This window comes from Esox lucius, chromosome 4 (genome assembly GCF_011004845.1).
Source record: "Esox lucius isolate fEsoLuc1 chromosome 4, fEsoLuc1.pri, whole genome shotgun sequence".
In the NCBI taxonomy this organism is placed as follows: domain Eukaryota; kingdom Metazoa; phylum Chordata; class Actinopteri; order Esociformes; family Esocidae; genus Esox; species Esox lucius.
The window spans coordinates 22,855,331-22,867,561 of NC_047572.1; the positions used below are offsets into that span (position 1 = coordinate 22,855,331).

Below are 12,231 nucleotides of genomic sequence, written 5' to 3' on the forward strand. Positions count from 1 at the left end.
TGATATTACCACCTCCATGCTTTACTGTATGAATGGTGTTATTTGGACGGTGAGCTGTATTGGATTTTCGCCAGACATATTGTTTGGTGTTAAGGCCAAATAATTCAATTTTAGTCTCATCTGACCATAACACCTTTTTCCACACGCCTTTAGAATTTAGAAAGGTGCATTTTGGCAAAGCTCAGTCATGACTGCATGTGGCCTTTCTTGAGGAGTGGCTTTTTTCTTGCAACCCTCCCATACAAGCCACATTTGTGGAGAATTTGTGATATTGTTGTCACATGCACATAATGACCACTCTTTGTCATGAATTCCTGCAACTGCTTCTAAGTTGCTGTAGGCCTCTTGGTAGCCTCTCTGACCAGTTTCCTCCTGGCTCTTTCATCCAGTTTGGAGCAACGTCCTGACCCAGGGAGGGTCTGTGTTGTACCAAATTCCTTCCACTTCTTAATTAATAGACTTCACTGTGCTTCTTGGCACTGATAAAGCCTTTGACATTTTTTTGTATCTATCTCCTGACTTGTGCCTGTCCACAACTTTATCCCGGAGATCTTTTGCCTTGCCACCCATAGTTGAGTGTTTTCTTCAGTTGCACTGCCAATGACTGAAATGCTTCAGAAAAAGCTTGTTTCATGCTGAGCTAATCAAAATGACCACAGCTGATCACAGGTGAAAGTCAATTGGCTTTGTGTGCTATTGAGAAAGTGATTAACTACACCTGGTTATAAGAGTAAAATTTGTAAGTTTTTTTTCAGGACAAGTTGGTATTATATATTTCACTTGGATGAAAATTGTTTTTGTCCATTTTCATTTCAGTCTGCAAAGCATCAAAATGTGATTATTTTACAGGGGTGATTATTTTCTGTATCCACTGTAAGAGAATATGAAAATTCTCCTCATTATAGATTAATAGCTCTTTTGGTCTAATCTTTTCCTGACCCTCTCTGTCCCTTTCTTTTTTACTATCTTTTATCTCTCTCTCAATCTTTGTCGCAAGACAGACAGACACACACACACACACACAGAAGAAGAGTGAGAGCAAATTGTGTATTTTTAATTAATCCCTCTGTTTTAATCCCTGGTAGAAATTGTGAAATTTTGTTATTGATTTTGAAAATATGCACACAAAAAAAGGCTTTTATTGAAGGATAGTGATCAATCAATCAATCAGATGTCACAAAGTGCTTTTACAAAACACCTGGACTTAAGCCCCAAGGAGCAAACAACAGTAGTGTTGAATTTCAATGGCTAGGAAAAACTCCTTAAGAAACTTACACCAGGTCCCAATTCAGTCATTAGTATGTGTTTAAATGTTGCTCCTCTGCTCCCCTCATTTGTTGGACATTGTTCCCTGTCTCTGTTTGTTTCCATAACAGTAGTGAGTGTTTTCGTTTTCGCTGTCTAACTTCAGCCCCTTTACTTTGTGTTCAGTTTTGGTTGTTTGTGTTCTGTGTATATTTTCTATTAAAATACCACATCAAATGCCGTTCTGCCTACGCCTGGTTCCTCAATCTCCACCACTACACCAATCGTGACAGTTTGTTAACTCTTACGTGGATGCACTGAGCATGCAAGATACTGAGCCATGGGGAGCAGAAAAGAACTGTCAAAAGACCTGCGTAACAAGGTAATGGAACTTTATAAAGATAGAGAGGGAGATAAAAATATATCCATAGCCTTGCAAATGCCTTTCAGTACTGTTAAGTGGGGGTCTATTGATACCAAGCCAAGGTCAGGTAGACCAAGAAAGATTTCAGCCATAACTGACAGAAGAATTGTTCTGGATACAAGGAAGAACCCACAAGTAACCTCAGGAGAAATACAGGCTGCTCTGGAAAAAGACGGTGTGGTTGTTTCAAGGTGCGCAATACGACGAGACTTGAACAAAAATGAGCTGCATGGTCGAGTTGCCAGAAAGAAACCTTTTCTGCAAAATAGTGAGGAAATATTAACTAAATGTACTGTATGCATGACCATTATGGTATATTAGAAACCAACAGAAATAAATATATAACCAACATTTGTGGGCTATCAATTAGCAATAGTTAATAGTAGTAAAGCTTTAATTTGCTCACACACCCCCATAACATCAAAAAAGCTTGGTTACAATGAGCCCGATTACACCTTGACACGCCTCACAGCATCTGGCACACTGTCATTTGTAATGACAAGACCAAAATAGAGCTTTATGGTCACAACCATAAGTGTTATGTTTGGAGAAGGGTCAACAAGGCCTATAGGGAACAGAATACCATCCCCACTGTGAAGTATGTTGGTAGCTCACTGATGTTATGGGGGTGTGTGAGCAAATTAAAGCTTTACTACTATTAATTATTGCTAATTGATAGCCCACAAACGTTGGTTATATATTTATTTCTGTTGGTTTCTAATATACCATAATGGTCATGCATACAATACATTTAGTTAATATTTCCTCACTATTTTGTAATTCTACCATATGTGCACACAAGCATGTATGAGGTATTAGAGTATCTCAAAGATGAGTACATGGAAGTTTGTCCTCTGTTCTCAGCATGTTCTCGAGAGGATGTGACGCTGAAAGATGAGCAAGTAAATTAAATGTGCAGTCCAAATGAAGGTAAAATACAATCTTTAGTTAAAGTATGTATAGATGTTTACTTCAATAGAAACAAACATGAACACTCACTTATGTAATAATGAACGTGTCACGTGTAGGCTGCTGACTATGCCACCTAAGGTTTTGTAGAGGACTAAAACCTCTACTAACAAGTTGACACTACAAGACACCCAGCAGGTTCTATTACGGATTTTGCCCCACACAAACACAAATAAATCAGTTGGAACAATTTGTATAAAAATGTATAAAAGTTCCTCAAAAAGATGGTGAGCAGAGTCTGTATCAAAAATGGTTTAAAAGTATTAAAACTGACATCCGGAATTCCAGGGTCGAGGAAGCAGGGCAGTAGAGGTCTGTATTATTTCTTTAGGGGTAGGTACAACCTGGCAGAGGGCAGCGGGGCTCGCGTTATGAAGTTGCCGTCTTTCATTCCTCTTGAGGGGGGAAGAGAGAGAGCACCCAAGTACCGCTTTTAACCAGAATTAGAACAGGTACTCTCCTTATATCCAACAAATCGACATTAGTGTGATCTCCGGCGATCTACCGGCTGCACACCACAGACAGGGCTTTCCTCAATTCTGGGCCGGCCAGTTCCCTCTGTCTTTTGTCTCCCCCTTCTCCCCTACTGGGATTTCAGAAATCCTTTTATTTGCTGCTTGGCCAATCGTTGCAGCAATCTCGTTAGCTGCGTTAGTTGAGGGCAGATGAGGATCAAGCAGAGTGGGTGGGTCAGACAGAGAGAGCTGTCAAAACTGCAACAAAAACGAAGTCCATACCACCAAAACAAAGCACACGCATACGAACCCAAAACAACATACCCACAATACAGTGCCGCAAAAATAAAACACTGCAAATTCCTATAGCTACAAACGCTAACTCATTAATACTGGACAAAAATGTAATAATTAATTGATGGGAAATTCCGTGACAAACGAATTACATGTTAATACATTTTTACTAATACATTTACTAACATTATTACTAATGTATAACTACATTACTTATTATTGACAAATATGAATACATGTTTATTAAGACTCTGTAACTCATGTTTGTAAATTTTTTTATAAATATGTTATTTTTAATAAATAAAGTTACCAAAATGTTTGACCATAGACTTGAAAATAGAGAAGTCCAGACTATCGTAGCTGAAGTGAGCAGAGATGTTGAAAGTACAGTAGTTAACTGAGACTAAGCTTTAGCAATGTCATGATGAGTTAGAAATGTGTTACATTCATCTCACCACTTCCACATTCAGTTGGATTATCTGTAGCTCCAAAGTAGCCCAACTAAACTATACAATACAGGCCTGTACTAAGGAAAGTAGAAAACCCAACAAAACAACACTGAAGCATTAATTAACTGAGATGACTGAACATTGTGAACATCTGTGTCCTATAGATCCACTTAGGTTTGTTAGAGGTGTTGGATTTTCACCCATCTGACCTGTTGTCTGGGGTCGTGTCCTCCTCCAGTGGATCCAGAAAACTGACACTGTCACAACAAGGACCAGGACTACAACTACTAGAGACCATGTGACCGCTTCATTGCCTCCTGTAGGACAAGAAAATGAAGGGGAGGGGATAATGGACACTAAGCCTTAATGTAAGCAATGTCAGAATATTGAAAGTGTAGTAGCAAAGCCTTAGACTAGAAGTACAGGAAGTAATTAACAAATATAACACAGAAATAATTATACTAGAGCATCAAAATATCTTTGACAACATTTTAGACATGTTAGATTATTTAGCAAATTAAAAGGTTTTTACTGTTGGATATTTACCTTCAATGGACAGTGAGTGATGTTCCAGATGGATTAAAGGTTTCTGAGGAATATTCAGTAGCATCATTCCATTCTATATTTGTTATCTTCAATGTCCCATTGTTGAGAAACAATTCTGATCTAGCTTTGATAGATTCATTCATGAACTTGGTTTGTTTTTCCTTTTGAAAAGTGGTATAGTTTTCCCAGAGGGGTCTTTTATTAACGATCACACTTTGTGCTGCGCTCTTTTTTAATTTTAAAACCAACAGAAAAAATACCAAACAATAAAAAAATATAATATACATGTCAATAAACTGTATAAATTCCCACATATTTTACATTCATGAACAAGAGATATTTTGTCATACTACATTTAACCTGTGAGATTTTGGTATATCATTGTTACATCTTGACAGAGATGGTCTTGGGGTAAGATTACTGTATATCAAACATAATTTCATTGGTTACTTATAGATACACTGTTCAGAATTACATGGGCATCTGTTATACCAGTGTTCCTTCCCTGGAAGAAGGACCATAAAATGTTGAGGAGCGCTGTAAAGAACCACAGTTAGGTGCAGACTGAGCATTTCAGTGCTCTCAAGGTGACAGTGTTTAATCTTAAATAACTGAGATTAATTAATAAGGGATGATGTGTTTTTCAAGACGCAAGAAGAGGAATAACGGAATTATTCCTCTTTATGCCTACCTTCACATATTGCTAGTTCTGCTGTTGTTATCAAGGCCCCTGTGTTTTGGGAAATCATGTCATATGGTCTGGATTTTAATTGCTTCCAACAACATTTCCAAAAAAAATTCTGCTTCTTTTTTAATGTCAACTTATCGAGCACCATGGCCTGGCTGACATGAGCTGCGGTTAGCCTGGCTGGTTGCACCAGTTATGATTATGATTACATTTGCTAATGATTATTTCAGACGGTGGTGCGTGGTTACCTGTAGCATAGCACATTTTAATTTCATTAATATTTTTTATATCAAAATATTGAGGGGGACATGTTGACCATATCTAAATGTCCCCACCCAATATATATTATAACTACGGCCTTGACTGTATAAGTCACCCTCACTTTGATCCCCTTAAAGGAAAGTTATTTGAAGTGGACTTAATCCTTCTAAGTATCCCTCTAAGTATTTCACATAAAAACAAATCAATACTCCCACCAATACTATTTCCCCTTTCCCTAAAATTTCAATATTACACAATCTCGAAGATTTCTAAAAGTTTAATCTTCCAAGCAATATTTAAGCAGTAAATAATTTTGGTGGACACAATCTCTGACATCACAAAATTAGGTTTCAATTAAAAACTTTGCATTAAAGAAAATCTGTTGTTTTTAAAGAAAAGCAATCTTACATTTGCATTGTTGCTCAACTCATCGACTTATTCATAGAGTTTCCTTGACTATTTTCCATCTTGGTCCACTTAAGAGACTTCAGACCCACTAGTTATTATCATCTGGGGAGAGGGACCAAGATAGAGTGAGCAATATGGCATGGTAAGCAGAATAAAATGAAATACTTTATCAAACAAAGATACAGACTCTTAAAGGTACATGTTGTATACTGAACCTTGAATTGTAGGAGTTTTCTTCTTGTAAAACCCGTATGATCCTACACAGACTGTCAGCAAAATGAAGACCTCCGCAAGTTTCACATAAAGAAACACATTGAAGAAAAGTTCTGGGGGAAAAAGGGAAGTAACTAATTAATCAAATCAACAAAGATAACACCTGTAAAAGATTTAGGTAATTTCTCAGGGACAAACATTTAACACAAGTTGCTGCATTAAGGGTTTACTTCAGTAACAATAACCACTCAATGATATTTCTGCTGATTTCACCCAAAGATTAACTTTTTTGTTAACCTGTGTTGTCAATTGCTTTTTTGGATTAGTAACTGTAAAGACAGGAGGCAAATATTACTGTATTCTGGTCACTTGTCTCATATTTTCAACCTTCCCTCATTTTTTATTACAATTTCATTTTAAATGGGGCCAATGCAACTGTTAATGTACTTCTCTTATAGTATTTTGTCCACTTGTGTTTCATAAGAAAAGTAAACTCTTAGAATCCATATCACACTTCATGCATACTCTAATCCTCACTCCCATGGTTTCAGTGAGTTTTGACTTTATTTCGTAGCACAGTGTGATTGCACTCTATTTTTCCTCCACTTGCTAAGCTAGCAATATTAGGGATCATGAGTAAGAGGAAGACATCAGTGAATTTCCTTTACAAAAAACCCATATAAGTTGTTGAAGCACCTGCTCCATTTGTCCTCATTAGATATATTTAGTAGCGTAGTTAATTTATTGTCCAATACTACTGGAGATCACCATGGTATTAATACATTAGAACTGTTACAGCGTGAGGGATTTCCACTATCTGCCTGACTGTCATATCTGACTAATATTTGACTGCAGAGTGAAACTGACCCAGAGGCAGTGGACTGTAATCAGGACATTAGGTTGGTTGCTGAGGTGAGTGAGAAAAAACAATACTACAAATTAACTCCCTAGATCTGTGTAATTACATAATGCTAGTGAAATTTACCTGTTGTATAGACTAATGGTCTACAGTTTGTTCATTTCATGTCAGTAAATAACTTATTTAGTTAATTGTTTTTATTGTGTTCCAAAAGACAGATATGTCCACATTGTATGTTCAGTACTACCGGAGACAACCTAGGCATTAAAGGTCTGAACTATTTGTGAGGAAATGTTTGTTGTTTATTTGACTATTATATTTGACTGATATAAGTCAGATATGAGTCAGACCCAGATACAGGGGAGTCAGAGATGACAGGGACAGTGGGGTGGAGGCTGAGGTGAGTTATCAATTAAATACTACATTCTCATAAAACAATGTGAAAGTTCAGATGCTCTGAGAGGCTGTTGTATGAGTGCTGTTATTCAGACACTGGGTGTGACTGCTGGGTCGGGAGGTGGTTAGGGAGTCAAACCCAGGACCCTTACCACTGGTGGAGGCGTCTGTCACAGTAATGGGGCTCACTGTTGTAGGGTCAAGACACAGAGTACTGACAGGGTCTTTCACCCACTCCAATATCCTCATCCCATTTATGAAGGTGCAGTTAGCCAATCTAAGCCCTGTGGGGGTTCAAACAAAGAGAAATTACATGTCTTTATTGAATCCTGGTACATGAATGGATAAGGCTGTCTCTAAACATACATTTCCAGTATATATCATTATTATAATCATCATTACTTTCATTAATCAATCATATTATTTCTCGTGTCTGTTTAATTCAGTAAATGTAACCACATCTTACCAGGACAATGTGATATCTTTATGCTGTGGTTAGCATTGCTGACGTGGTTCCTGACATGACAGGTGAGGATTCCAGACCAGCCTTTCTTCAGAGTTATGGTGTTTGTCTCATTACCAACAGTCCTCTCAGTGTCTATCAGTGGGTCTCCAATCAGAGTCCAGTTAAACTGGACAAAATCCCCCTTAGAGGAGCAGGACACCCTCATCTCTCCATCAGTCAGACACTTAGTGGTCAGATCAGGAGTGGACACTGGGGCTGTGGAGGAATTAAATGAGCTGTGCTGACAGAGGATCCCTACAGCCATTATAGAATGCTGCAGAACCGATGATTGTATATTAAAATGCAGTTTAATAATTGTATGGTAGTGGCCCTTTCTTAGGTGGTAGATGATGATTCAGACCAGCGCAGTGCTGCTCAGCGCAACTCAGTTTAGTGTAGTTATGAGGAATATTGTAGCTTTATTTATTGTTATATTACCATTGTTCAAATACGTGTTTTATAAGTAATTAAATCAGATTTGTTTAAAGAATATCCTGCTTTTTTGTAACACATACTGTTCTTGGTGTCTTTCAGTAATGTCTTACCTTCAATGAACAGGTGTATTTTTCCAGAGTATTGACTAATTGCATTTCTAAATGTTTCCAAAATATACAGGTCTGAATCATTCCTCTCTGTAGTAGCTATTAAAAATGTCCCATTGCCTTCATAGAACGTTGATCTGTCCTTGATGTATTCCTTGACTATGAATTTGTTGTTTTTCATTTTGACTACATCTACAGGGTTTCCATAAGAGTTTTTTGTTATTATAAATTGATCATATTCCATTGCATTAGTGGGTATCTGGAAATAGAAACTTCCTCCCAGAGTTCCGTAACACAGGGTTCTGTTCTGTGTTTCAACACAGGAGGTCAGCATGCCTGAAAACCAAGATGAAATATAGACCATGTATAATATTTCTTATTGTTATTTTTTTTATTGTATTTATTGCATGAATCTCTTTCTGGTCATGTATACTATTACAGAAGATGCCACTGAATAAGGTATAATTTGAACAAAAGCAATCATACCAAAGTCATAGGAAACATTATATTAGTATGCATCTATAGAGACAACCTTTGTATTTTCCGTGTTCCGAATATTGCCTCAATCTATCCCAAATGGTTTTAGGTATTTATTGAACAGATGTTTCTAAGTATAATATCTAGGCCTTCAGTAACACAAAGATACTGGATCAAGTCATGATCTTGCTACATGTTATACAACCCTCATTATGTTATTATCTGAATAAAAGAAGAGGGAAGCCAACATATTAAGACAACACATAAAGAAAATAATACTTTTTAAGGCCATCTTTAAGACATCTCAAGATGTCTTTATGCTAACATCTTAGGCATTTTAAGTAATTTCTTGTGATTTTTCATAAGAAATGACTCTGGGTATGTTCTTACCATATGAAACTCCTGCTAAGATCACAAACAGTCCTAATACAGCCTTCATGCTCAGTCCTTCAGGAAAGTCCTCAAATAATCCCCTATTTACTAAGGGTAGAAGTAAAACCAATGTGAAAGTGGTATGAAAGACAGATAGTTATGCCTCTGAGACAATTAATGTTGAGCTATATTAATAGGTTCTGGTACTGAGGAAAGAGGAAGAGCCTCATCAATGTTTCACTTCCCCTTTATATAAGCAGCCAGGATGGCTACATGGCTCTTGTGTGAAATAAGATATTGAATAAAAAAACGATGCTTCTTTTGCATGTAAAGATGTGAAAATTACAGTTTTGGGTTGCAGCTAATGGCTAGACCAACTGGAATTAGTCTTGTGGAACTATGTTACTGGATTGCAAAATTGTGTTAAAGTGTGATTGTTTCTTTGATGCAGAATAAGATGTGAATTTGGAAATAATCTATAGTAAACAAAAAAGGCACCATTCTACCATTGAGGATGATAGTTAGTGTTGTGTTTCATAGTGAGTCCACTTGATTCTGGATCACTTCTACAGTTACCAACTATCAATACTGTGTTACAATATATTGTATAATGTGATCTATGTTCAGGGAGATTAAAAGGGAAAACATCAGTAAATCAACAGAAACACAGTGACAGATAAAGACAGTCTGGTTGTTGGGCTGTTTATTTTGTTACAAAATCATAAACTGGGACAAATATGGGTTACAACACAGTACATTTGTTGACCTTAACATTTCGGGTATGTTAGTAGCCTACAGACAGTATAAAGTATGTGTCACGGTCGTGGGAGGAGAAGGACACAGGCGCAGAGTAGAGGTACTGGAGATAATCCATCTTTTAATGAAAACAAAACTCAAACAAAACAAAAGGCAGCAACCAGTGCCGTGGGATAACATCAACAGGACAAAACCAAAATGAACCACACCAACATGGCCAACAAACTGAACTTAAATAGGGTCCCCAATTGGAGGCAATAACCAACACCTGCCTCCAATTGGGAAAAACAAAAAAAAGGATTAGAGATGGCTAGGAGCACAGCCAGGACATGACAGGCTAGAGGCCACCTCCTATCCTGTCCTGGCTGTGCCCCGATCCCAGCGCAGAGATGGCTAGGGGCACAGCCAGGACGTGACAGTATGTAGGCTACTACATTTTGGCTCGTCTTAGGGAGTTTTTCCTAGCCACTGTGCTTCAAGACTGTTGTTGTTTGCTCCTTAGGATTTCACGCTGGGTGTTTTGTAAAAGCACTTTGTAACAACTGCTGATGCAAAAAAGGGTTTATAAATAAATGTGATTGATTGAAAGCCATGCATGGAAGGTAGAATATTTTTGGGCGGTCTTTGGTATAGGAAAATAGTTGACTACAGACTTGAAAATAGATGAGTCCAGGCCATCAGAGTTAGTGAGCAGAGATGTTGAAAGTCTGGTAAACTGAGACTAAGGCAATGTCATGAGAGTAGTCAGACATAAACAGTGAAGAGGCAACTCCGGGATCCTGGTCTTCCTGGGAGAGTTCTTCCTCTGTCCAGTGTCTGTGTACTTTTGCCAATCTTAATCTTTTTTTTGGCTAGTCTGAGATATGGCTTTTTCTTTGCAACTCTACCTAGAACACCAGCATCCCATCACTGTTGACGTTGAGACTGTTTTTTGCAGGTACTATTTAATGAAACCTGACAGTTGTCTGGGTAACAAACTTTACAGTTAGGTATTTGTCCTTTTGCTCAGTTGTGCACCAGAGCCCCCCACCCCCCTTTCTATTCCAGTTAGAGACAGTTCACGTCACTCTGTGAAGGGAGCAGTACACAGCGTTGTACGACATCTTCAGTTTCTTGTCAATTTCTCACATGGAATAGTCTTCTTTTCTCAGAACAAGAATAGGCTGATGAGTTTCAGAAGAAAGTTATTTTTTAATGTTCTTCATTCACAACATTAACAAGGTCTGCACTGAATTTCATGAAGGTAAAACAGAGAGATACATTTTGTAGTTAGGTAGAAACGTTTTGTGAACTTGTAAAAAAGATTTGCAAACTTGGAATTACTTCTGCAGTAATAAAAATGTTTTGCAAACTTGTAACTAACTTGATATTTGGAATCATGCAACTCATTAAATACACTTGCCAATGTAAAATACAGAGTGTTTCATTAAAATTCCACTAGACCTGTGACAAAATGCTTTTTATTTGTAAATCACAGTATTACGTTTCACAGCGTTTTCAACCGGAGATGCCCATGAGGCCATAGTATTTTCTGACCAAAGAAAATACTGAAAGCATTGTGAACGCATCACGTTTTCACTTTTTAACCAATCTGAGTAGATTATGGAACAAGCAGCGCCAGGGTTCCAACTCGTAGCCTAAGTGGCGGTTTCTACCATTAGGCAAGGTAGGCAGCTGCCTATGGCCTCAGAAGGCCCAGGTCCAGTGGCGTAGCTGTCGGCAGTGTGGCTGCACCGGGGCCCGTGGTGGGTGGAAGGCCCATGCTCGGCCTCTATAATAAATATATTATTTTATAAGGTGATTTTCCGTGTGTTTATCACTTTCAGACGGTTGTGAGGTTAATCTACACCAGGATCAGCGTTACCTGCATATTTACCGCATCGTCATTTTCCTCGGGTTGGGGGGGGTTGCACCACGGCCTGGCGTCATCACGCTAAGCCACTGCCTAGGGTGCGGTGAAAATTCAGTAACACTTAATTTAAAGGCAATATGTGTAACGCATTATACACCATTGTACATGTACTCATAATGCAATATAATACAGTAATAATGCAGTACAAGCATAGTTATAGACACTCAAAAAGACTCATGAAGACTCGTGATGTTGGATACAAATACTCCAGCGCCACACCTCGTGGCTGTACTAACCACCTGCATGAGATGACGGCAGCAGCGCACCTCACACACGCACTGCTCCTCATCATCATTAATTATGTTTTCTATTTAAGTTCCTGGTTTTCACCAGCACCTCACAGGTTATTGTGTCTATGTTGTCAGAGACCGTGTGGTGCCACAAGATACATATAAAATCAAGAAACGTTGTTCTTCGTGTCGTTGTCGTTTTGTTAGCCTACTTTTTTTTGCCTCTCCTT

General features: G+C 38.1%; 1 protein-coding gene across 1 annotated transcript in view; it reads right to left on the bottom strand.

Annotated features, from left to right (window-relative positions):
* The window catches only part of LOC105025841, a 200,583-nt gene that overhangs the window by 172,499 nt on the left and 15,853 nt on the right, over positions 1 to 12,231 (bottom strand). Inside the window, exons 2-3 of the mRNA XM_034291721.1 lie at positions 7,674 to 7,928; positions 7,369 to 7,491 (exon numbers count right to left, since the gene is read on the bottom strand). Coding sequence (XP_034147612.1) covers positions 7,369 to 7,491; positions 7,674 to 7,878 — 328 coding nt within the window. The 5' untranslated portion in view covers positions 7,879 to 7,928. The remainder of the gene's footprint in view (positions 1 to 7,368; positions 7,492 to 7,673; positions 7,929 to 12,231) is intronic.